Source organism: Dromiciops gliroides, chromosome 1 (genome assembly GCF_019393635.1).
Source record: "Dromiciops gliroides isolate mDroGli1 chromosome 1, mDroGli1.pri, whole genome shotgun sequence".
Taxonomy (NCBI): Eukaryota; Metazoa; Chordata; class Mammalia; order Microbiotheria; family Microbiotheriidae; genus Dromiciops; species Dromiciops gliroides.
In genome coordinates this window covers 44942263-44969437 of record NC_057861.1, presented here as the reverse complement: position 1 = coordinate 44969437, position 27175 = coordinate 44942263, and the positions used below count along the sequence as shown (strand labels likewise).

The 27175-nt window shown below is 41.3% G+C and overlaps 2 protein-coding genes across 2 annotated transcripts in view; one reads left to right on the top strand and one right to left on the bottom strand.

Moving 5' to 3' along the window:
• Positions 1-26312, bottom strand: part of ANKLE2 (ankyrin repeat and LEM domain containing 2) — a 45240-nt gene extending 18928 nt beyond the window's left edge. The window contains exons 1-7 of the mRNA XM_043974700.1: positions 25686-26312; positions 9483-9962; positions 5458-5652; positions 4463-4656; positions 4113-4301; positions 2233-2355; positions 313-379 (exon numbers count right to left, since the gene is read on the bottom strand). Coding sequence (XP_043830635.1) covers positions 313-379; positions 2233-2355; positions 4113-4301; positions 4463-4656; positions 5458-5652; positions 9483-9962; positions 25686-25968 — 1531 coding nt within the window. The 5' untranslated portion in view covers positions 25969-26312. The remainder of the gene's footprint in view (positions 1-312; positions 380-2232; positions 2356-4112; positions 4302-4462; positions 4657-5457; positions 5653-9482; positions 9963-25685) is intronic.
• LOC122734030 (60S ribosomal protein L30-like) lies at positions 11151-11575 on the top strand. The gene has a single exon (XM_043974707.1). It carries the CDS (start codon positions 11222-11224, stop codon positions 11573-11575), a length of 354 nt encoding a protein of 117 aa, XP_043830642.1. The 5' UTR covers positions 11151-11221.
• Positions 26313-27175: the final 863 nt, after the last annotated feature.

Genomic DNA, 27175 nt, shown 5'->3' with positions numbered 1-27175 from the left:
TTCAGGGCAGGGGGCTTCTAAAGCAGTCTTTGGCCACCTTGGTGAGCCCATCCTACGCCCCACCACTACTTCCAATCCTACCTCTGCACAATCTGTCTGGAATCATATGGTCTATCAGAATGGTGGACTACACAGCAATGATGAGCTGGTGACTTTGGGGAACCATGTAGCCTCTTGGGGAGTCAGTTTCACCACCTGTAAACTGAAGTTACGCTAGAACTCCTGTCTGTAGCATCACCTGCTAGAAAGCAGGGCTCTGGATACAAGTCCCCTCAAACACTCTGACTTCAACTCCACGTTTCAAGTACCTACCTTTTAAATATTCTCTGATTCGTTCCTTTAATTCTGCAGACTTATTTTTACTTCTTTCACAAATTACCTGTTGAAAGATAAAGAAATAAACAATAACTTCTGTTGATTTTTTTTTGGACCATGAAATTGCTATGGAAAGAAAAAAGATCAATAATTCTGGCAGTGTATTTTGTCAATAGACATAAAGAAACATTTTTTCTTCCCTAAGTATGATCTCTTAATCAATCCTTCAGGTCCAAATCAAATCCCATCCTTTTCCTTAAACCTTTACTCGCTTTTCCTCCTCACGTCCCCACCCAAAGATGGAAGGACTCTCTCCCACATCTGTCATCACCGCTAGCATTTACACAGTGCTTTAAGTTTTGCAAAGCACTTCACAAAAATTATACCTCACTTGATTCTTACAATAATCCTGGGAGCCAAGTGCCAGTCACCCAGGCTCATCCTCAGGCATCAGCCTCCATTCCTCATCATCTCTCCCATCCCACATCCAAACTGTTGTCAAGGACTACTGACTGTGCTTTCATAACATCTCTTGAATGTTTCCCTTCTCTCTTCTGACACTGCCACCCACCCTAGAATGCAGGCCCTCATCACTTCACACTTGACCTATTGCAGATGCTGGATATTTCCCTGCCTCAAATCTCTCCCCATTCCAACCTATCCTCCACTCAGCTGTCTAAGTAACTACTGAAGCACAGGTCTGATCATGTCACCACCTTCCCTCAAAAACAAACGAAAAACCAACTCCCAAACCCAAAAACCTCGAGGATCAATATAAAACCTTCTGTTTGGTGGCCAAAATCCTTCCTAATTGCCACCCCCCACCCGATATACTCTATGGTCCAGTGACCACTGACCTCCAGGCTATCCCCCAAGCCTCTTACCCCTCATCTCTACTTCCTGGCTTCCTTAAAAGCCCTGCTCAAACTCTCACCTTCTATAGGAAACCTTTCCTTATTCCTATTAATTCTGGTATCTTCCCTTTACTGATCACTAATCCAATCCAATAAACATTTGTTAAGCACCTGCTATGTGCCAGTCACTGTGTGAAGGGTTGGGACTAAGTTAACAAAAAAGGAAGACAGTTCCTGTCCTCGTGGGGTTTATAGTCTAAAGGGGGAGACAAGACCCAAAAGGAGGCAACAAAAGAGGGAGAGGGAGAATATTCCAGAAGAGGTATCTTGTTTCCTGGAATCAAAACCAGGCAAAAAAGCCATTCCAAAGTGGAGTGAAGTATGAGTCTAGTTTCTACCCTTAATAAAGAAAGGCATCGGGAAGAGTTTGGTACTCTGTCCTCTAGCCCTTCAATGAGAGGGGAGAGAGGACTGAGAGACTGAGTTAGCAGCATGGTGCTAAAGTTTAGAAGGGAAGAGGCTCATCCTGGGAGGGGCATGTTGTTCCATGGAAGTGAAACCACATAGGGCTGCCGATGCAAAGTAGCATGAGCCACTCCACATATATTAATAAACATATATGCATATACTCCCCATAATTTACTCTGTATCGAGTTCCTAGGATGTTTACTTGTCATCTCCCCCATTACAGAGTGAGTGAGCTCCTTGAAAGAAGGGACCGTTTTTTCCATTTCTTTGTATCCCTAGTGCTTAGCACAGGGGCTGGCACAGAGGTGCTTAATAAATGCTTAATGACTGAATGACAGAGACTACTTTTTTGTTTCCGTACCTATATCACTTTGATAAGCACCCTGAATACAGGAGGTCCTTAATAAATGCTGGTATGATATGATATGATAAGAGTATGGGCATCTCAATGTCATCAATTACCAACAATGAAAAATGCTTAGTGTTTGTCCTACTGTACCAATGAGCAAAAGCTTCACATACCAAAAGCAGTCCATGGTCAGGTTCATAAACAAATAATATTGCAATTAACTATGAAATTTAATGGTTAACTTACATCTTCAGGAGTTTGTAAATGTCTGTTTCTGGGATTTTTTATAACACCAGGGTGTGAAGCAAGTACATTGACCACATCTGCATTCCCAAATTTGCAAGCAAAATGCAAAGGAGTATCATTTCCCTAAAATAAAGGCAAAGACACACTTTAACATTTCCATTTAAATATTAGTTGCTTCAGAACTGCTTTAAGAATAAAAAATTACAATGTTAAAATGTCATGTAATAGGGGTGGCTCAGTGGCGCAGTGGATAAAGCACCGGCCCTGGATTCAGGAGTACCTGAGTTCAAATCCGGCCTCAGACACTTGGCACTTACTAGCTGTGTGACCCTGGGCAAGTCACTTAACCCCCATTGCCCCGCAAAAAAAAAAGTCATGAAATACATGTGCCCCCCATGGCAACTTACACATAACAGTTACTCAATAAATATTAGCTGATCAACTGATAAACTAAAGTACTTTGTGAATTCAAGATACAAAGTTTACTGATGGATAACTGTAAAGATAGGATATAATTTGGTGGTCTAAAATTCTGCACAGATTTCTGGCATGTACAACTCTTTTCCTGATAACAATCCCCTCCACAATTAAGAGATCCACCAACAATAAGAGAGCAATGGTTATCCAGCACTTTACCAGAAAACTCCAGACTAGACATTTTTTTATAATACCACAAAGCAAATATAAGCCCTAATAACCTATTCCTATGCTGAAACTAACTGAAATGAAGACAAACTTTGTGGGGAATGAGCCCTGGAGTTAGAAGAGGGAAGTCTCTGATCCTGCTGGGAGGTTTTGTGAGGGAAAGTTATATTACCGTTACATTTAAAGCTTTATTTGTGTACAACCCTAACCTTTCATTCATTTATAAGTCTTATAAAGAACAAAGCAACATGTTCTTAAAATACCTATGACCTAAAATAAGATGAATTTTCACAGGATGTGACCTGTCTTTATTTTTGAGAACTCCCAGATGATGAAACCACCTCTACCAATACACACTGGCACCTGCCCTACCTGTCTTTTTTTTTTTTTTTTAAACTAGAGGAGTTTTCGTTTATTTATTTATTTATTTATTTGCAGGCAATGGGGGTTAAGTGACTTGCCCAGGGTCACACAGATAGTAAGTGTCAAGTGTCTGAGGCCGGATCCGAACTCAGGGACTCCTGAATCCAGGGCCGGTGCTTTAACCACTGCGCCATCTAGCTGCCCCCCCTACCTGTCTTAAAGTTGCTCATTGCATTCAAGAGCTTAACAGAATCATGTAGCCAGTATGTGTCTGAGGCAGGGCTCCTGATTTCCGATGCAAGCTCTTTATCCCCTATACTATACTGCCTCTTGAATTAACTCCTTAACAAAATAGTTTGTTAACAGACATCTCCTATCTCTCAACAGCATAACATGTGTTATAAATTAAAAGCTCATCAAGGGTAATGAGACACTATTTTTCTACATTTTTTGGTATCTGCTTACAAAAGAGTATTTTGTATGTTATTTCACACATTTCCTTTTTCCTGCCTCCCCTAATTTTACCCTTTCCTCTAAATCCTCCCCTCATTCTTGTCGTAGCTACCTTCCCTGCAGAAGACCTTCTTCACAAGTGACCCCACTGTACACTAAGCTCTCCATTCATCTGGTACTTGTCAGTTCTCTTGTCATGTGTATATGTCCTGTCTCCTTAACTGCTATAAAATCCTTATGGACAGAGATTGTATCTTATCTTGTTCATCATACTCCTCACAGAATGGGGAAACAGCACAGGCACACAATAAATACCTAACAATCGGTAATGGGCACTCAATAAATGTTTTCCCATAGACAACAAGACAAGTTTATAATCTCATAAAAGATAACAAAAAAAAAAGGGGGGGCAAACTTACCATTCTATCAGGAGTGTTAAGATAAAGGTCAACAATATATCGAATACGTTCTTGCAACATGACCTCATCATCATCCGGGTACATAAGTCGCATAAATTCAGGATTTTCCAAAGTGTCTAAAATCAATTGGCACATACGAGCCTGATTCTCTTTGGTGGCCACATGCATGACATTGTACCTACATCCTTCCTGCAACAAAACTGCACATTATATGTCATCTGAAACTTAAAACAAGTACCCCTCATTTCACTGCAAATGCACCTGGTCACATTATAGGTGATAAGGGATCACTTTAACATGCAATGTTTTAATGGTTTATTTGACAGTGTCCATGAGGAAAACAGACTCACCTGTACTACTGTTGGGTTGTCCCCAGAACCAATTAGATAGCGGGGGTTATTCCAGATAAGTTCTGAAAACGCAGCTTCATCTCCCTTCTCCACAGCTGTTCGGAGTCTGGAAGTCAGGTCTTGTGTACGAGGACTTTTAAAACTGTTTGCTCGCTCTTTGTTAACTGATTCTGACTCAGGTGAGCATAAACCATCTATCATCAAAAGGCAAAAGTCAGGGTTCTGAAACAACCTCTTTGGATTTCATATGCAATTTTGGGAGGAAATTCTGTAATCAATATTAACTAACCCATTGGCTCTATGCATCATGTCTGCAGCTACCCAGGATATCAAATATCTTCATGTATACCTTGTTTGTCTCATGACAGAAGCCACCCTCAGACCAGTGCTCTTAGCCCCTCTTGCCCACTCCAGAATGGGCCCAGCTCATTGCAGCAGATGACAAACAAATAAAGGGGTGAGAGCCACTTCTCCAACAGGGTCATCCCACAGGTCTGGAGGAGAAGGAAAAGCACTCTCCTTTTATGATTGGGACAATCAGATTGCTAGGGCATGGATGGCTCCAGCTAGCACTACAGAACCTAGTTTACCCTTCCATTACAACTTTTTTTTTTTTTTAAGTGAGGCAACTGGGGTTAAGTGACTTGCCCAGGGTCACACAGCTAGTAAGTGTTAAGTGTCTGAGGCCGGATTTGAGCCCAGGTACTCCTAACTCCAGGGACAGTGCTCTATCCACTGTGCCACCTAGCTGCCCCCCATTACAACTCTTATAGGAACCACTCTGCTTAGCCCTTAAGAATATGTATGGGGGAGCAGCTAAGTGGAGCAGTGGATAAAGTCCCAGCCCTGGATTCAGGAGGACCTGAGTTCAAATGCAACCTCAGACACACTTGGCACTTATTTGGCTGTATGACCCTGGGCAAGTCACTTAACCCTCACTGTGCCCCCCCCCCAAGTCAGGATTTAAAAAGATAAATAGCAATGGTTTTACCCACCTTGATTAAAAAATGGCACCGTTTTCACTGGAGAGGGAGGAAAGGATGTTTTGGTTGGGGATGGAAAATAATCACAGATTCCTTTAGCAAATTTCTCAGCATCTTCTCTGTTTGAGAAAGCTTTAAATCGAGACCCTTTGATCATTTTAACAGCTTGCAAAGCTTCTTTCTTATCCTCATAGACATGAATCCTTTCTAGATAAGAAAACATGAAATTTAACAGGAAATAGCATAATCCAGCAACCTAATTCACTCCTTAGCCCCCCCCCCTTTAAAGTGAGGCAATTGGGGTTAAGTGACTTGCCCAGGGTCACTCAGCTAGTAAGTGTTAAGTGGCTGAGGCCGGATTTGAACTCAGATCCTCCTGACTCCAGGGCCGGTGCTCTATCCACTGCACCACCTAGCTGCCCCAGCACCCCCCTTTTTAAAAACAAATTTTATCTTAAAATTAGCCTCCTAGGGGCAACTAGGTGGCACAGTGGGTAGAGCACCGGCCCTGGATTCAGGAAGACCTGAGTTCAAATCCGGCCTCAGACACTTAACACTTACTAGCTGTGTGACCCTGGGCGAGTCACTTAACCCCCAATTGCCTCACTTTAAAAAACAAAAACAACAACAACAAAATTAGCCTCCCAGTTTTCCTCTGAAATTTCATTTTTTCCTAGGCAAGAAAAAAGGTCCTAGATAAACAAAATTCCTACTGCAAAAAGAAGCCTAAGCTATGTGCTACTTGTGAGATTTTGGACAAGAAACTAAATGTCTCTATGTTTCAGTTCCTTCTCTGTAAAATTTAAAAATTGGACAAGATACTGTCTGAGATCCCCACTAGAGCTCTTAGGTTATGATCCTCTGAGGATTAATGCCTGTGACTCTTCAATCCACTGCCTTGATTCTTAAAAGAACCACAGTGGCATTCATTAAATAACACATTTTACTTCATCACAGACCTAGAAAAAGACCCTCCTATTTGTTTGGTTTCATAGGTACAGAAGATAAGTAAACTCTGGTTGCTATGCCTACAGAATGGTCTCCCTTTCAGGAGGAGATGATAAGAGAAAGACTTGCTCCAAGCTGACAATATGAGTATGGAAAGAAGAGTGAATCCAAAGGCATTTTAAAGAAGGGATTTATAATGAATACCATTATTATTCATCAATACTATATATGTACCTTAGTACTTAGTCCTAACATGAAATGATCACATGAATGATAGTAAGCACTATGATGCTATTCATTGAAGAGGTGGGGAGTATGAAGGAAGAGATCCGGATAGATGAAAGAAATGAGATGAAGTAAGATAGTAGGAGTAGATGGAGTAGAGGGAGTAGAACTTGGGCTGGAGGTGCTTGAAAGATAGATGGGATTGGGGAATGAACTCTAAGCAGTAGGAACAATATTAGTGAAAATAACAAAAGTGAATTCTTTATTTTTTCATTTTTTTTTTAGTCTGTATTTTCTTTTACAGCATGACTAATATGGAAATGTTTTGCGCGATTTCACATGTATAACCTATATCAAATTGTTTATCACTTAGGGAGGGAAGAAAAGAAATTAGAACTCAAAAATATTTTAAAATCTATTTTAAAAATTGTTTTCACATGTTTTTAGGAAAAAAAATATTATTAAAAAAAACCCAAAGTGGATATAAGCATGGTATATTTGGAGGTGGACTTAATGGGAAAAGAAGACATATGTTTGGGAGAAGTAGTAAATAAATATGGCCACATAGAAATCTGGTTATAGAGGGCCTTGAAAGCTAGAGGAAAGTTCAGGCAAAGAAGTCTGAACTTGAGAAAAACCACTGTAAATTCGTGAGCAGGGGAATAACATGATGATACAAGTTTATTAGAAAGATTAGGCCCCTAGAGTATGGAAAGAAGAGGTGAATACAAGCATTGGAAAGAAAAACTCATAGTGAATACTATTAACAAAGATAAGTTTTCTATAATAAAATATGATGCATAATCCAGTAGTTGGTGCATTATACAACAGTATTGTGGTAAAAAACAGAAGTTTTTTACTGAATCATTTGAGAGTTGAACGCATACTACTGAAGCGGCTTTTGAAGGACCGCCCTTTTGGAGAGGAGACCATGACAAACAGCCGTGTGCCTGCTGCTGCCCGAGAGAGTGTGGCCAACCACGTCGTACTTCCGGGAAGTTGGCTCTCTGTCTCGCAGGCACACGCTTCTGGTGATTGGCTCTGGTTCTTGGCCTGGCAGGCAGTTTTGGGATTCGGTGAGTTTTATAAAAGAACATAGACTAAGCTTATATCTAAGATTATTCATTTGTATTTCTACTTTCCTATTTCCCTAACTGGTATCACCTGTTTGTTGGCTAATTAATAACGGCCTCAAACAATAAAAGATAATCCCTCTCTGATTAAAGCTCAGAGGCTTCTTTTTCTTACTGGTCTGGGAGATATATAAGGGAAAAGTTCAAAGGGGAGTTTAATGCTCTTATATCCAATTTTAAATCTCACAGTATTAATTTAGCTAAACAATTTTTCTAAAAAGATATAGTACAACAAATACTTCCTCTGGACTCTGCCAAAAAAGTCAACTTTTACTGCAAAACATGTTGTTTGCCCTCAGAGTAGAGTGAGAAATAATCCCTTTCTTTTCCTCCTATCAGTCAGTCATGCTTTCCCACTTTTAAAATCCCCAGAAAAACCACCTCACCCACCCACCAAAACATGATTCCAAAAAGACCTAGGATACAAATAAGATGCATCTGGATAAACTGAAAATAGTCTCACAGGGAAGGTTCTGGCATTAACGGAAAGGCTTCTTCCAGAAACATTTTGTGTCTTGTTTGTAGGTCACATCCTGCACTGGACTGTGAGGTCCTTGAGAGAAAAGATTGTTTTGTCTTTCTGTCTGTTCATCACACCTGGCATGGTGCCTGGCACATGGTAGGTGTTTAACTGAAATGATTTGTCTTACAACCAAGGGTGTGTTGAAGACAGCTCATACTGGCTCATGAGAGGCAATTATTACATTTTCGGTGTGAACATGTACATCTTGACAATCGGCATATGCTACAAACCAGAACTCAATTTATTGTTTTGTTGAGTATCTATACTTAAGAAAGCGATGGAGAAAATGTTAAGAATGCAGATTAAATTTAAAGAATGAAGAAGATGATGATGATGATGACGACGACGACGACAATGACCTAGGAGCTTAATGGAGGAAAGGAAGAGGGATGAAGGTATTCTTTTACACCTCTCTGCCTTTCCCTTGATGTTCAAATCACTTCTCATGGTCTGTTAAGAGAAAGGTTTTGAATGTGAGAGTAAGAGAGCTAACAGGCTCACAGATTTAGAGCTGGCAGGGTCCTTCAGAGCCATCTACTAGTCCAGCCTCTGTATTTCACAGATGAAGAAATGAAGACAAGAGTGGTTCTGTGATCTGCCCAAAAGGTCCTACAGGGAAGGGGCAGCAGAGCTAGGATCTGAACTTCCAGCCTTCTTTCCACTGGCCAAAGCTACCTACAGAGGTCAGTCATCAGCTGTGTCATCTGTACAATTAACTCATTGCAAAACTTCTCAACAAAATAATTGGGATTTCTCACAGAGTTGGTTATAATGGGATTTTCCTGTGTTCTTTCTTGGATGGTCTTTTAAGTAACCCAATTTTAAGGATCAAAGTTTATTGGAGAAATAACCATACAGGATTTCAAAATCTTTCCTAATGTAATCAAGTTATTTGTCTTGTCATAAATGATTAATCTAATTCTATATCAAATTTTACTCTAGTCAACTAACATTCAATTATGATAGAAAGGGGCTGTCATTGTAAAATGCTGAAATAATGGATATATTATACATTGATTTATCTTACAATAAAATCTAGGTTTCCTATTTTATCTTCTCAGCAATCTTTTACCAATTATTTATCCACTCTATAATACAGTACTTTTAGGAAAATAAAAACAACTCAAGAGGAAACCAACCACACACCAGAAGATCCTACAAAAGGAAACGGTTATTTTGGTAATGAAACAAAAATGCTTAAAAATTACCATTTCTTGCTAGGACATCATCATAAACTGGACATACTCCATAGTACAGAGGAGGATCTTTGGACGGCACTGAGATAGCTTTCTGTGAGTCAGTATCAGCCATTCCACCAAGTGGCATAGAACAGGTCTTATGAATTAAAGCATCCTCTTCTGGAGGATTCAAACCCATATTATAACCAAAATCTCTGTCTTCAGACAAACTGGTATGCTTTGCTGGGTTTACCACAGTAGATTTCAAAGTCTGTTTTGTTTCTGTTGGTTTAATAGCAACATTTTCTGAAGCTTGATCTGGAGGGGATGAAAAAAGTTCAACTCTTCCTTGTTTTTCCAGCAAAGCCTGAGCCAGTTTTTTTTCAAAAACGAATCTTGTTGTTGATGTAATAGGCCCACATTTGAGTCCTGCTTTGACAATTTCTTCTCTAAGATCATCTGGGTTCAGATCTTTCAATCTGGCCAAAATAACATCCATTGATAGTTTACCTATGGACAAGATGACAAAAATACACAAATTGAAAATATGTCTTTTTTGTGTGCTGTTTATAATGTTTTATCATTCTGAAATGACTTCTATTTGCTACCTGACACATAAAGTAACAATCAGTAAATTCACTGTGGTTCTTTTTATCTATTATCAAGATAAGTCATAACTTTAAGCTATCTCCTTTCTTAAAATGTGTCTGTACATGGAAGTGTTGTTTCAAATTTTAGGCATATAAAATTGAAGCTAAATTCAGTTTCATTTTCTCAAAATCATTTATTCAACGATCACTGAGTGCCCACTATATACACAGGGCACAGATTTAGACCTGAAAGCTAGAAGGGACACAGATCATCTAGTCCTGCTCCATCATTTTATAGATTACATAACAGAAACTCAGAGGTCGGCCCTGGAAAAGCTGAGATTAAAAACTCAATTATGGGGGCAGCTAGGTGGACACTTACTAGCTGTGTGACCCTGGGCAAGTCACTTAACCCCAATTGCCTCACTAAAAAAAAAAACAAAACTCAATTATGTATAGATCATTGAAACTCTTTACCACAAAAATAAAACCACACAAAACCACCAGAATTGTTTCATACAACAAAAGTTGTTGCAAGTTTACAGAAGTGACCTTCAGTACAGTATTTCTATTCCAATATAAGAGGCAGTATGGCACAATGGGCAAGACAGCCTTAAGAGTCAAGAGGACCTGGAACTCAAGTTTTCCCTCTGAGAACTACCAGCTGTGTGTGACCACGGAAGAATCACTTAACTTCTCAATATCTTTATCAATCAACTAATGAACATTTATTAAACACCTACTATGTCCTAGGCACTACAATGAGCCTGAGACACAAAAAGAGACAAAAGACAGTTCCTACCTTCAAAGAGCTTAAAGTCTATAAGATAAGCTATCTACAGGATAAATAGGAAATAAGAAACAGAGAAAAGGTGCTAGAATTAAGAGGGTCTGGGGAAGGCTTCTAGTGAAAAATGGGATTTCTGAAGGAAGCCAGAGAGGTCAGTAGTCTGAGCAGAGGGGGGAGAATTCCAAGGCATGGGAGACAGGTAGAGATTGCTTGGAGTCAAGAAATGGAGTATCTTGTTCCTGGAATAGCCAGGAAGCCAGTGTCCCTGGATTGAAGAGATTTCAGGGAGTAAGGTATAAGAATACTAAAAAAGGCCTTCCTTTCTCGCTTCCCAGTCATCTTGGTGGCAGGTCTCTGGCTGAGGGTCCTCCCGCACCGCAGGCAGGAAGATGGTGGCCACAAAGAAGACAAAAAAGTCGATGGAGTCCATCAACTCAAGGCTCCAGCTGGTGATGAAAAGCGGCAAATACGTGCTAGGCTACAAAGAGACCCTGAAAATGATCAGACAAGGCAAAGCCAAAGCCAAATTGGTCATCTTGGCCATCCACTGCCCAGCCTTGAGGAAATCAGAGATTGAATATTATGCTATGTTGGCCAAAACTGGCGTGCATCACTACAGTGGCAACAACACTGAATTGGGTACAGCATGCAGGAAGTACTACAGAGTTTGTACACTGGCTTTCATTGATCCAGGTGATTCTGATATCATTAGAAGCATGCCAGAACGGACCAGTGAAAAGTAAACTGTACAAAAGTATTCTTTAATAAACTGGCCAAAGCTTGTTTAAAAAAAAAAAACTAAAAAGGTAGGAGAGGGCTAGGTTATGATGGGTCAAAAAGAACATTTGTATTTGCTCCTAGAGGTCATGGGAAGTCCAAATCGTGGAGTTTTAAATAAAGGGGTGACATGACGGGACTTGGGTTTTAGGAAAATCACTTCAGTGGCTAAATGGAAGATGAATTAGAAAAGGAAGGCACTTGAAGCAAACGGACCTACAAGGAAAGCTATTTTAAGAGTCCAGGGATAAGGCATTGGGTGATGACAGCCAACACCAGGTTGAGGGCTACCTCAGAGGAGAGAAGGGCATGTTTGAGAGATGTCACAAAGGTGAAGTCAATAGGCATTGGCAACAGATTGAATAAAGGGGGTAAGAGTGAGGAGTCAAGGATGACTATTAGGTTGAGAGCCTAAGGGACTAGAAGGGTGGCATTGCCCACTAGAGGAACAGAGAAGGGGGGAGGGTTTAGAGGGGAAAGATAATGAGTTCCAGATAGATAGAGATAGAGATATATGAGTTGCCAATGACATTGATTGAAGGATTCTCCACACTAGGAGTTCCTTACACTGATTAAATCATAGGTCTGAATTGTATATCTAATCCCCCTAAAATACTAATCATATTCTCTAAAAACTGCTTTTTGAATGTCAAATTCTAAACAGGTGGTCAGCAATAATGGCCAGCATTACAGATTTTCAACTGAGTGCTTGTACTAAATTATTTAATATACTATCTAATTAGATATTTGTCTAAAAATTAATAACTGGATAAAAACACACCCTTAAGGTCTAAACTCCTAAGAGCATAATTTGTATTAGTTAATTCAATCCAAATAAATGTTGCTGAACAGAACTGAACTTGTTAAATAATCAGGACTCAGGTTCTTCCTTCACTTTATTGCTTAAATAATTCCCAAGCAATGGAGAAAATATAAAAAGAAACCAAAGAAATAAGCAAGGTAAAGAAGATACAAAACTATCACTTTTTGTAGATGATGGTCCACTTAGAGAACCAAAGAGAAATCATCTAAAAAACTAATTGAAAAAATTAACAAGGACAGCTAGATGGCAAAGTGGATAGAGCACTGACCCTGGATTCAGGAGGACCTGAGTTCAAATGTGACCTCAGACACTTAACACTTACTAGCTGTGTGACCCTGGGCAAGTCACTTAACCCCAATTACCCCGCAAAAATAAAATAAACAGATTAGGCTAAGTTGCACAATAGGATAAACCTGCCTAAATCATCATTGACATTTCTATCAACAAAACCCATCCAGAAAAGATAGAAAGAGAAATTACATTTAAAATATGAACAGTATAAAGTATTTGGGAGTCTACCTGCCAAAACAAACACAGGAATTATATTAACACAATTAAAAACACTTTGTAACCCAAATAAGAGATCTAAACCAAATAGTGAAATATTAATTGCTGAAATATTAATTGGTAGGTCAAACTAAGTTGATAAGTGGAATATATTAGGTACAAAATATACAGACACAAACAAGCATGGTAACCTAGTGTACTAAGACAAGAACACAATTCACTAACAAAAAAAAGACCGTTCAGAAAACTGGAAAGTAGTCTGGTAGAAACAAGGTACAGACCAACACTTCATACTATCTACCAAAATAAGTTCAAAATGCATATATGTTTTAGACATAAAGAGTGACAGCATAAACAAATTAGTGGAACATGGAAGAAATTACCTATCAGATCTATGGATAGGGAAGAGCTCGTGACCAAACAAGAAAGATGGAAGCTCACAGGAAGTAAACTGGATAATTTTGCTTATATCAAATTAAAAATATTTTATACAAACAAATCCAAAGCAGCTAAAACTAGAAGAAAAGCAGTTAACTGGGGAAAAACTTTGCAGCAAGTTTCTCTAATAAAGGTCTCATTTCTTTTTCTTTTCTTTTCTTTTTTTTTTTGGTGAGGCAATTGGGGTTAAGTGACTTGCCCAGGGTCACACAGCTAAGAAATGTCAAGTGTCTGTGGCTGGATTTGAACTCAGGTCCTCCTGAATCCAGGGCCAGTGCTCTATCCACTGTGCCACCTAGCTGCCCCTAAAGGTCTCGTTTCTAAAATGTATAGGGAGGGGCAGCTAGGAAGGACAGTAGATAGCACATTTGAGTTCAAATCTGGCCTCAGATACTAACTAGTTGTGTGACCCCGGGAAAGCCACAATCGCAGTTGCCTCCAAAAAAAATTTTTTTAAATAAAATAAAATGTATAAGGAACAGTCAAATTTCCAAGAATAAGGGGCATTCTCCAATTGGTAAGTGGGCAAAGATATGAATATGCATTTTTCAGAGGAAGAAATTCATGCTAACAACTGCCATATGAAATAATGCTTTAAATCACTAAAAATCAGAAAAATGCAAACCAAAACAACTCTGAGGTACTACCTCACACACATCAAGGAAAAGGACAAATGCAGGAGGGGCTGTAGGAAAATAGGAACACTAATACCCTGCTGGTGGAGCTATGAACTATTTAGCAAAGCAAATTGGAACTACGTCTAAAAACTTCTAAATTGTGCATACCATTTGATTCAGCAATACTGATACTAAGCCTACATCCCAAAGATATGAAAGATAGAGATAAGACCTATATGTGTAAAAATTCTTATCAATCAACTAAAGAACAAATAATGGCATATGGATATAATAGAACACTATTGAGCTAGAAGAAATGAAGGGGATAGCTTCAGAAAAACCTGGGAAGACTTGTAAGACTGTTGCAAAGTGAAGAAATGAGCAGAACCAGGAAAACAATTTATACAGAAACAACTGAATTATGATGATACTAAACTTTGATAGACTTAGTAACAGTAACTCTGATTTATACAATGACCAATCACAATTCCAAATGATCCATGATGAAGCATGCTGCCTACCTTCAGAGAGAGAGCTAATGGACTACAGAGAGGCTAATGTAAGAATTTGCTTTGCATCACTATGAACATTTATGATGGTTTTTGTTTTTCTTAACTTCTCAATGTGTGAGAAGGGTAGAAGAGAAAAAGAGAATTTAGTAAAAATAGATCAATTTTTTTAAAAGAAAAAGAAAAGAAAAATCACTAAAAACTGTAATATGGTGGAAAGAGAAACAGGAGAGCTGGACTCCAGTTCCAATACTGCCACTAATTCCTTGCTTGATCCAGAGAGTAAACCAAGTGGCTGGGCCTCGACTTCCTCATGTGCAAAATGAGAATTAGACTACATGATCTCTAGTCCCTTCTACTAGGCCTAAAACTTTATAAGAAGCAATTTTCAGTTTTATGTACAACAAACGCAACCTAATCTTTCCAGTTGAAAAAGCAAGTCTTTTTTTTTTTGGGGGGGGGGGGGGAGGCAATGAGGGTTAAGTGACTTGCCCAGGGCCACACAGCAAGTAAGTGTCAAGTGCCTGAGGCCAGATTGGAACTCAGGTCCTCCAGAATCCAGGGCCAGTGCTTTATCCACTGTCACCTAGCTGCCCCCGAAAAGGTAAGTCTTGAAGAATGCTTCCCCATACTTTTAGCTCACCAAAGAGAAGGGTTCCTACACAGAATCAAAGAATTCAGGAGTCAAGAAAATAAAAGACTTTAAAATTTAGAACTAAAAGAATGTGACAAAGATTAAAAGCAATGTTGAACTATAGGTGAAAATTTACTAAAAAGTATATACTTTGATTCAATAATACTAAGCCTATAGCCCAAGGAAAATTTTAAAAAGAAGAAAATTATCCATATCTACAAAAATATTTATATAGCAGCTCTTTTTGCTGTGGCAAAGAATTGGAAACAAATGGGTACCCATCAATTGGAGAATAGCTTAATTGTGGCATGTGAATAAAATAGAATACTATGTTAAATACTATTAAGACTGTGAGAAATGATGAAGGGGAAATTTTCAGAGAAATCTGGAGAGACTTACATGAAATGATGCAGAGTGACATGAGAAGATTTATACAATAACCAAATTTGGATGTAGGACTGCAGAGAAATAGATTGCGTTATTCAGTAGTTTCAGACTCTTCATGACCCCATTTGGGGTTTTCTTGGCAAAGATATCGGAGTGGTTTGCCATTTCCTTCTCCAACTGATTTTACAAATGAGGCAAACAGGGCAAAGTGACTTGCCCACAGTCACACAGCTACTAAGTGTCTGAGGCCAGATTTGAACTCAAGAAGATGAGCCTTCCTGACTCCAGGCCTGACACTTTATCCATTGTGCCATCTATCAATAAGAGATATGCTACATGTATAATCTATATAAAAGTACTTAACTCTTAAGGAATGGTGAGGAGAGGAAAGGGAGGTATTTTGGAACCCAAATAATTATTTTTTAAAATGTTTAATGGGGCAGCTAGGTGGCACAGTATATAAAGTACCAACCCTAGGATTCAGGAGGACCTGAGTTCTGAGTTCAAATTCAGCCTCTGACACTTAACACTAGCTGTGTGACCCTGGGCAAGTCACTTAACCCTCATTGCCCTGCCCCCCCCCCAAATGTTTAAAAGTTTTTACATGCAGGGGCAGCTAGGTGGTGCAATGGATAAAGCACTGGCCCTGGATTCAGAAGTACCTGAGTTCAAATCCGGCCTCAGACACTTGACACTTACTAGCTGTGTGACCTTGGGCAAGTCACTTAACCCCCATTGTCCCACCAAAAAAACAAAAACAAAACCAAAAAAAGTTCTTACATGCAATTGAGAAAAAAAATTATAAACATTCTTAAAAAAAAAAGATACCAATCAAAACAACTCTGAGGTTTCACCAGAAAATTTACAAAGATAACAAAAAATGGCAATATTCAATGTTGGAGCAATTGCAAAAAGATAAGCCTATTAATACATTATTGTGAATTAGTCCAGTCATTCTGGAAAGAAATGTGGAATTATGCTTTTAAAAAAGCAACTAGTCTGGGGCAGCTAGGTGGCGCAGTGGATAGAGCACCGGCCCTGGAATCAGGAGTACCTGAGTTCAAATCCAGACTCAGGCACTTGACACTTACTAGCTGTGTGACCCTGGGCAAGTCACTTAACCCCAATTGCCTCACTAAAAAAAAAAAGAATTATGGGAATGGATGCTCTATAGCTTATCAATGTAAAGAAGAATGGATGTTAAAAAAGGCAGAAACATAAAACTCAGACTACATATGTACGAAGTTAAGACTATGAAGGGAAAGAAAGAGATGAGAGAGTAACTAATTGGGAGAGAGGAACCCAGTAAATGTTTTTTTAAAAAGTATTTAGGATATGCATGTTTGTATACAAACAGAGGGAACAGTAGAGGGAAGAGAAATCACAATGTAGGAAAGGCACTCCATCAGAAACCAATATCAATTTAACGCTGTAATTGATCCTGGAAAGGGCATGTCAATATATTCCCCTATAGTTCTTTATATTCCTGTAAGTTTTCAAAGAAAAAGATTCCTCCTTGGCCCCACAACTCTTCCCCCTCTCTTCCTACTAGAATGTATGCTCCTTGAGAACAGAGACCATCTTTGCTTTAGTATTTGTACCCCTAGAAATGCATTTAGCCCAGTGCTTGACACATACTAAGTATTAGTAAATACTTTTTATATTTATTCAGGAAGGTCCAGAAGGGGTTAAGAAACTGGATCATGAGGATTTCCTTTGAAACTGAGAAGTATGGAGGAGAAGCCTCTAATGCCTGTTGGAGTCAGATGGCCTCAGTTATCTTCATGAAGGAGACCAGGATTATCTGCTCTAAACATCGAGGTGGTTAGCTCCAGGAAAAGTTTGGAACAGGCAGCAGAGGAAAGGAATAAGGAGAAAAAGTTACAAAGAACGGTAAACTAGACACAAAGATTTTATAGCAGTTCTTTTTGCAGTGGCAAAGAACTGGAAACTGAGTGGATGCTGTCAACTGAGGAATGGCTGAACAAGCATGCTTTATGAAAGTAGTAGCATACCACTGAGGTGTACGAAATGACAAAGAGAAAAGTTTTAAAGAAACCTGATAGACTAATGCTGAAAAAAAGTGAACAGAATCAGAACAATTTATATAATAACATCAGTACTGTAAAGGCAATCAACCCTGAAAAACTGATCAAATGCAATGACCAACCACAGTCCCATAAGAATCATGAAGCAAAATAATTAGCTCAAAGTACAGACTGAGACACAGGCATATACATATGTTAACATGGTCAATGAGGGAATTTATTTAGAATGACTATACATATTTTCTTCTTACAAGGGTTTAGTTTACCCCCCCTTTTTTTCAAATTGTTTTTTTTTTACGGGCAATGGGGTTAAGTGACTTGCCCAGGGTCACACAGCTAGTAAGTGTTAAGTGTCTGAGGCCAGATTTGAACTCAGGTACTCCTGACTCCAGGGCCGGTGCTCTACCCACTTCGCCACTTAGCTGCCCCATCTCCTCCTTTTTTAATTGGGGAAGAGGGGGAGAGGGAGTGGGAGAGCAAGAAGCCATATTTTCATTACCTGAAAAAAAAATTAATTAAAAAAATCCAAAGAAAGGTGACAAGATAGCAGGGTATGGTCTTTACATCAAGTCTTTAGGTGAATTAATAATTCAGGTAAATTAATATACTGAAAAAACTTAGAAATATGATAATAGAAACAAGGTTCATAATCTGAGAAATTACATATGAAAAGGAAAGGTTTCCAAAAACTAAAAAGGTGGATTCCAGAAAGTAACAAATGAACAAAGGAGGCTGATGTTCAACCCTAGCAAATTTCTAGAATTAATTCTTGAACAGATGGTTTATTGGCATTTAGACAAAGATGACTTAGGGCTATCCAAGAAGGGTTTACTAAGTATAGTCATAGCATACTAACCACTTCAATTTTTAAAGATATTTTTGTTTTTAGTTTTAAAAAATGGATGTTAGGGGCAGCTAGGTGGTGCAGTGGATAGAGCACTGGCCCTGGAGTTATAAGTTATAAGAGATTTAATATAGTTATTTAATAGTGATTTAATTATAATAATTAGCATATTAACTGAAAATTGTGATTTATTATATTTAGATATCTTATTTTAATTGTATTAGTAGATTAAGTTTCTTTTCTTTCTAATTAATAATGTCAGATGATACTTTCTAATGTTAAGCATTAAGTAATATGAGAAGATACAAAAGTCAACAATACTATATTTCAGAAACCAGGAGTGTTACGCTTTACTCAAGGGGGTCATGCAGCTCACTAGTAGTGATATGCCTGACTAGAAGGGGTCATGCAGCAGTATTATGACCCTGTTGCCACAAGAAGACTGATAAGAGTATTGGAAAAGGCTGACATTTGTCACGTAGGCAGTTTCAATATTTCCTAAGATGTTTTAACTTTAGATACTTTTAATTAGTATGGTATAGAAGCATTCAAGCTCTGTAGGGGTATTACAAAAACTCATTGATTTTATAACTCGGGGTCTTTCAGGTCCAACCCCTGACTGACCAGCTTTATTGTGAGATAGGCCCTGTCTCAATAAACCTATTTTCTATGGCTTGGAGACTTCTGTTCCTCTGCCAGACTTAGAAATTTTCCCAACAGGCCCAATGCTCTATCCACTGCACCCCAACCTGCCTCTGGGAGTAATGTGGACTAGATGATAGCACATTCAGATGGATTCAAAGCAAGTGGAATAACTGTAATGAAAAGAAAATTGGCTCTCACTCAGATTCACAATTTTAAGATTTTATCATCTTATACTAGAAAGTCTATATAGCTAGAGCTACAGACAAAAACAAAAAATGGTTCTTCACACATCCCCTCCTTGGATCTAAACTAAACTGTAGGTTTACTAGATATCTGCATTAATGAGTTCCTCCCTATATTCTTTGTGTTTTCTGTGTACATGTTATATCTCTGTAGTCATTCTTTTTTTTTAAGTGAGGCAATTGGGGGTTAAGTGACTTGCCCAGGGTCACACAGCTAGTAAGTGTTAAGTGTCTGAGGCTGGATTTGAACTCGGGTCCTCCTGAATCCAGGGCTGGTGCTCTATCCACTGCACCACCTAGCTGCCCTCTGTAGTCATTCTTGAGTGCAGAGCCTGTGTATGTTTTGTTTTCCTATCTCCAGTGCCTAGGATAGTGCCTGACACAGTGGCCAATTAAATGAGTGCTGGGACTGAACCAAGTGATTGAAAATTAAGGTGAAGGTGCATACATTCTAGGCCAGGGCTTTTTAAACTTCTTCCACTCACAAACCGTTTTCACTGGAGAATTTTTTACGCAACCCGGAAATATTGTTATATAAAAAAGGTATGCATAGCTCTTACTGCTGCCCCACATTCAGTTATGAGACCCCATATGGAGTTGAGACCTACAGTTTAAAAGCTTTGCTCTAGGCTGTGCCTGCAATAGCCACTGCCAGCCTCTCCTGCCTTAGCTCTTCTCCAGCCTCTCTTCCTCCCACATGAACAATCTCGGGGTCCTCCACCAGGGTTCTCACCTCCAGTTTAGACAGTAAATGCCCATAGCCTACCAGGAGTGACCCAGAAATAAGGCCCTGCCCTGGCCAGTTTCAACACTTTCGTCAATCACTTAGATGAAGGGTCTGATGACATATACTTAAAACTTGCAGATGTCACAAAGCTAGGACAAGAACAACTCCCAACTGTACAGAACTTTAAAATTTGCAAAGCACTTGCCTTAAAAAGCCCTTTGAGAGAAAAGGAGAAAAGTAGGAAGTAGGAAGATTATCTCCACTTGACAGATAAGGAAACAAATTCTTAAGAGGTTAAGTGCCATGTCTACAATGGCAACACAGCTGAGGTAAGTGTCATGGGCAGAGGTAAACCAGAGCTACTCTACAATCACGTGTTAGCATGAATGAGATGTTAAGAGACTAGAAGGATGGGCCAAATTGAAAGAGAAATTTTAAGAGAATGTCTTATAAAGGTCTTCACTTGGACTCAAAAAAGCAAAAACCCAAAGACAACATGAGGGAAACCACAAAAAACTACAGACCATGTGAAAACAACCATATGGTATTAGAGGATTGCAAGCTCAACATGAGATAACAGCACAAAATTTAACGACCAAAAAATATCCCTCCTGTGATGTTTGGGTTGCTAGCTGGAGCAGTGGAAAAAGCAGTGGGCTTGGAGTCTGGAAGACATCTGAGTTCAAATCCAGCCTCAGAAACTTACTACCTGTGTGATCCTGGGCAACTCACTTCACCCTGTTTGCCTCAGTTTCCTAATCTGTAAAATGAGCTGGAAAAGGAAATGGCAAACCACTACAGTATCTGTCAAAAAACCCAAAACACCACCACCCACAAGGGGTCATAAAGAGTCAGACACAACTAAAAAGATGTTTGGTGGCACTGAGAAAAGCATGACCACCAGAAGTGAGTCCCATAATGCTTTACTCAGCTGGACCACACTGACCATCTCAACAGCACCCAGAGTTGGGTGATCAGGAAAAGGTCGAGAGGCTGAAGACCATGTCATAAGGAAGCTCAGTTGAGGGACTTGGGCACTCTGACAACTAAGGAAAATGACAAAGTTTTCAAGTACTTAATGGGTTGTCATGTGGAAAATTAATTAAATCTGTTGTGCTTGGCCCTACAGGGCAGAACTTAAACTGTAGGTGGCAGCTGCAGAAATACAAATTTCACATCAATAAGAAGAAAAATTTCCTAACAATTAGAATTCTGGAAAGAGGAAATAATGGGCTGTTTGTCTGACAGTACTGGATTCCCCCTCACAAAAGAAGAGTCCACTAGTGGAAGCTGTAAAGAGAGAACTTGGTCAGATACACAGGGTGGTTTAGATAGTCCCAGAGGGAATGCAAATAAGGATAAAATTAAGATCGTAAAAGTAATAGGGCAGAAGAATATTCATCAGGACTAGGTAGTAATTTCCAAGCCAGGGCAGCCTGGAGTCTTTTTCTGTAGCAGCTCTGACTACCTCCTCGGAGGGCCACAGACAGCAGTCATCAAAACAGCAACTGGGAAGACAGCTAGGTAGTGCAGTGAATAAAGCACAGGCCATGGATTCAGGAGGACCTGAGTTCAAATCCAGCCTCAGACACTTGACACTCACTAGCTGTGTGACCTTGGGCAAGTCACTTAACCCTCATTGCCCCACCCAAAAAACACCAAAACAAACAAACAAAATGGCATCTGGGACATCCCACCCTTCAGAACGGCAAAACTATGCTACCCCAGTGATTACATTTCATACTCAGCCTGTGCACACCGAATATCTTGAGGATTCACCTCTTCTTCATGACATAGCTAGTAATCAATTCTACACAAATGAGTCTCAGATCTACAAATCCAGCTCTAACCCCTCTTGCTGACCTCCCTCCTCCTGTCTCCAGCTGCCTATCAGGCACCTCAAACTAGATGTCTCAAAGACACCTTAAAATCACCATGTCCAAGACTGAATTCATTATCTTCCCTGTCCATCCTCCCCTTTTTTAATTTTACTAGGAAATAATTATGCTCCCAGTCACCCAAACTTGCAATCTAGGTGTCATTCTAAACTCCTCTGGATCTCTGAACCTCCCATATCCAATCTGCTGTAGAAGCCTATTCATTTTCATTTCAAAACATCTCGTACCTGTCCCCTTCTCTCCTTTGACACTGCTACCCACCATCCTGGTGTCTGGACAACTACAAGAGCCAGGCCATCACACACTCAGCTATCAAAATGACCTTCCTAAGGTACAGGGCTGACAGATGTCTTTTTACACCCTACTCAATAAACTCCAGGAGTTTGCTATTACCTCCAAGATGAAATACAAAATCTCGTTCGGATTTTAAAGGCCTTCATAACCCAGCCCCTTCCTGTCTTCCAGTCTTCTCATACCGTATCCCTCTAAAATACCTGATTATAATCAGGTGACTCTGGCAAGACACTCTACCTACCAAATCAATCTTTCCACTGGCTGTCCCCTCACCTAGAATTCTCTTCCTCCTCACTTCAGCCTCCTGACTCCCCTGGCTTCCTTCAAGTCTCAGCTAAAATGCCCCCTTTTATGAGAAGCCTTTTCTAATCTACCTCAATATTAGAGCCTTCCCACTGAATTTATCTCCAATCTGTCCTATTTCTATTTTGTTTGTACATATTTGTTTGCATGTTGTCTCTCCCATTAATTAGATTGTGAGCTCCTTGAGGGCAGGGTCAGTGTTTGCCTTTCTTTGCCAACCCAGTGTGTGGCACAGTGCCTGACATAAGACTTGGCTTAAGATAGGTCATCCTGCCTCCACACAGTCCAACCTTCATCATGCTTCCAGGCTAACATTCCAGCTCTATCTCATATTATTCTCTGCTCTCACAAAAAAAAAAAATGCTGCTATAAATATTTTGGTGTCTATAGGGACTTTCTTCTTATCAATGGTCTCTCAGGGGAGGCCTAATAATGGAGTCTCTGGGTCAAAGGGTATAGATATTGTCACTGTTTGCATAATTCCAAATTGCTTTAGCTCAGCCAACAAAGCATTAATGTGCCTATCTTCCCACAACTCTTCTAACATTCTCATCTTTTGTCCTCTGGGCCAATTTGTACAGATTGAGGTAAAACCTTCAGGGCTGTTCTGATTTACATTTATTTTATTATTAATGAGCATGCTTGCATGTGGTTAATAGTTTGCAATTCTTATTTTGAAAACTGTTCATGGAAAAAAATGAACATTCCTGATGAAAAGACCAGAGCTGAACAGAAAACTTGACTTCCAAATAGAAGATTCAAGAGAAGCATAAAAAAGTAAACAGGAAAGGGATTTAATAATGTTAAACTGTTTACATTCCTGCTTGGGAAGATAATACTTGTAACTCATAAGAACTTTCTCATTATTAAGGTAGTTAGGAGTATATATAGACAACACAGATGTGGGTTGAATATGATGGAATGAGATCTAAAAAAAATAAAATTAAGGAGCGAGAAAGAAGAATGCACTGGGAGAAAAGGACAGCTAGAGGTACAAAGGAGTAAACTATCTCACATAAAAGAGACAAAAAAAGAGCTTTTACAGTGGAGGGGAAGATGGGGCAGGGAATACTTGAACCTTATTCTCTTCAGAACAGGCTCAAAGAGGGAATGACATACACTCAATAGGATATAGAAATCAATCTTTACCCTACAGGAAAATAGAAGGGGAAGGGAGTTAAGAAAAGGGAGTAGTGGGGGCAGCTAGGTGGCGCAGTGGATAGAGCACCGGCCCTGGAGTCAGGAGTACCTGAGTTCAAATCCGGCCTCATACACTTAACACTTACTAGCTGTGTGACCTTGGGCAAGTCACTTAACCCCAATTGCCTCACAAAAAACCAAAAAAGGGAGTAGTGCTCATGGGGGAGGGGAGAGGGAGAAGGTGGTAGTCAGAAGCAACACTTTTTAAGAGGGGTAGGGTGAAAGGAGAGAGAAAATAGAATAACTGGGGGAAATAGGATGCAGATTAATACAGTTAGCAATCAAAACTGTGAAAAAAATTTCTGAAGCAAGTTTCTCTGATAAAGGCCTCCTCTCTCAAATATATAGCTGAATGATGTGGGGCACGTACCGTACCTTCCCTTCCCTCTCAGGGTCTCAGTGTGACCAATCTCAAACAAGGTTCCTTTCTGGTCTAGACGCTACAAACCAATGTCCAACAGCCCGCCATATTAGCAAAAGTGCCATCTCCTCTTGGAAGCTTCCCCGGTACCTAAAATAGTGATCTGTTTACATGTTGTACCCCCAACAGACTGCCAGAAAAGGCAGCAAGATGCAGTGGACAATGCACTGGTTTTGGCATAAGAGATTAAAATGCTGGCTCCCCTTACTACCTATGTAACTTTGGGCAGGACATTAACCTCTCTGGGCCTCAGTTTTCTTATCTGTAAACTGAGAGTATTAGACTAAATGATCTCTAAAGTCCATCCTAGCTCTAAACCTATGATCTTATCATTCCTAGAAGTCAGAGACAGTTCTGTCTTTGTCTCTGTATCCCCCAAATTCCTAATACAATGTCCACAATGCACATAACAGATGCTCATCTATTGACTGAACCAAACATTACACTATGGTCAGCTCTGATTCTATGGAGAACACAGAGGCAAGGCAGGGTGGAAAGAAAGCCGGATCTGGAGTTGCAGACCTAGGTTCGAATACCCAAACTCTTCTACTTCATACCCAAGTGCCCACCTCTCTCAATTCATGTCCTCACCTGTAACAAGGCAGTTAGACTAAGTGGTTTCTAAGGTCCCTTTCCTTCCAGCTCAAACAAAATACATGAATCTAGGCCTTTCAAAGTGAGGAATTCTGCCCATGAATGCTAATCAACCGTTCTTCAACTGGAGAGCTGCCTAGGAACAATGAAAGACTTGCTTAGGGTCACACGATTGGTAAACTACTTGAATCCAGGTGTTCCTGCCTCAGAAGCCAGCCCCAGATAATGCACCCTCAGCATCTTCATCCCCTCTCCCCTCACCTGACACCAGGTCCTGCTTCCACTTTTTCTGCTCCCCCACTCCCCCAACATGCCAGAATGACCAGTAATAATAACTATTATTTGTCTACCAAAATCTGTGATTTTATTGGTGGGAAGAAATTCTTGAAAAGGAAATTCCCTTTACCAGTGCAGATGAGCTACTTTTCGGCAAATTACAGACTTAAGAGTAGCCCGAACAAGCAACCTGCCCAAGGTCACACAGCTAGTGAGAGTCAGGGGCAGGACTTGAACTTGGCTCTTCCTGACTCCCGGGGCCAGCTGTCTCTACGACAAAGAGGGCGCCGAAGGTGAAACTTACACCCGGCTCCTCTCCTTTGGTCCTCACAACATCCCTGGGAGGTGGGCGCTAGTACTTTGCGACAGCTTTTTCTAACGTAGGAGGATAATGGCTGAGAGCCCAGCACCCACGCCCTGGGCGGCCCGGCCTCATGGACACAGGGCCGGCCTGGCTGGACGGACCCGCCCTGACACATGCCGGCGGCCCCAGGCAGGCCGGGCCACAAGTTCCAGGCCCCTGGGGGCAGCGGGCGAGGCCCCCGCACGGGGATTCCTCTACGGAAATACGAGGAAAGCGGAACGGTCGTTATTACTCTCATCGCTGCCGGGCTGCGGGAGAGGAGAGGCCGCTAGGCCGGGGAGGAGGGAGCGGGGCCTTAGACTCACCTGAGCGGCGGCCGCTGAGAGCCGGGGATGCAGGGCCGGGGACCGGACTGGGGACGGCGCCGGAGCCTGGGGCCGGGCCTAGGTGCGGGCTTGGGCTGCAGTCAGAGCCGGGGTCGAGGCCCGGCCCGGAGCCCAGGAAGAGGTTGCCGCGGCCTCGGCCGACCGCCCCTGGCCACTGCTCCCGGAGACGAACGAGACAGCGGACCAGCAGCACCACAGCCGAGGCGCCCAGCAGCTCCCAGGCCAGCGTCTGCCACTCGCCGGGCCCCTCGCCCCACCACATCGCCGCGCCCCCGCCCGGACGCCGACGCCGACGACAGCAACGTCGACGACAACGCCTCCCACTCGGGCTTCGGCTCCCGCTCCCTCTCCGGCCGCCTCAGCAGCGCCGGGGTCCTGCCAGGGCCTTCACGACGGCGGCTGCGCGCGCAGCCCGCCTGACCCTAGCGCTGCCTGACGGGAAGGAAGAAAGTATCGAGGTCCCCGGGGTCCTGGGAACGCTCGCCACCTCCCCGCTGACCGGGGAGGCAGCAGGGAGCGCCCAGCGAGCCGGACACAAACGGGCACCGGGGAATGCCCGACGTGCGCGAAGCCACAGGCTCAACGACGGGCACCGGATAGCCAGTGCGCACGCGCATCCGAACCCAAGCCCGCTGATCCGCCCCCTTGAATGAATTGAAGCGAACCCGCCCCAGTGTCCCACCCCCAGCCCACCCGAGGGACCCCAGCTCTGTGGAGCATCCTTCTCGAACTCAGCGGGCCCCCACACCAAGTGACCGCCCAGCCCCATTCTCCATTGCCGTCTAAGGAGGCCCAAGTCCAGCGCGTAGCGCGGGATAACCCGTCTCCCGCCCGTCTCTGCCCCGCTGCCCCCATCCCTGGCGGGGGCCTCCTCCTCCTGAGCAGGCGCAGCCTCATTGATATCTCCATCATGCTCAGCGGGGGTGTGCTGCAGCCAGATCCACCGTGGGAGATTGACAGCCTGTGCAAATCAGGGCTGGTTTATGCTTGTTGTTAATTACCTAGACTTAGGAAAGTGATGGAGAACAGTCAATAAGGTAACCTTGGAAATGAGTCAAGTGTCTACACCTATGTTTTTATTAGTGTAGGGAAATTCCTAAGGGAAGAAACTCCCTCTACCAGTGAAGATCAGCCACTCACTAGGTATTAGTAAAAAGTTGCCCGACTGATTTTTTCCCCAGGCCTCTTAATTATGGTGCTTTCCCTCTTTTAATAATATCTTATTGGGGGCAGCTAGGTGGCGCAGTGGATAGAGCTCCGGCCCTGGAGTCAGGAGTACCTGAGTTCAAATCGGACCTCAGACACTTAACACTTACTAGCTGTGTGACCCTGGGCAAGTCACTTAACCCCATTTGCCTCACCAAAAAAAAAAAAAAAAAAACCTGAGGATCCCTCCAAAGAGTTTTTGTTTTATGTGGGTTACATCTACTGATATGCTAGAAATTAAACTTCCGGGATGCCAGTTTAAA

Coding starts and splice junctions, on each gene's coding strand:
- LOC122734030 (XM_043974707.1), top strand. CDS start 11,222: ATGGTGGCCACAAAGAAGACAAAAAAGTCGATGGAGTCCATCAACTCA.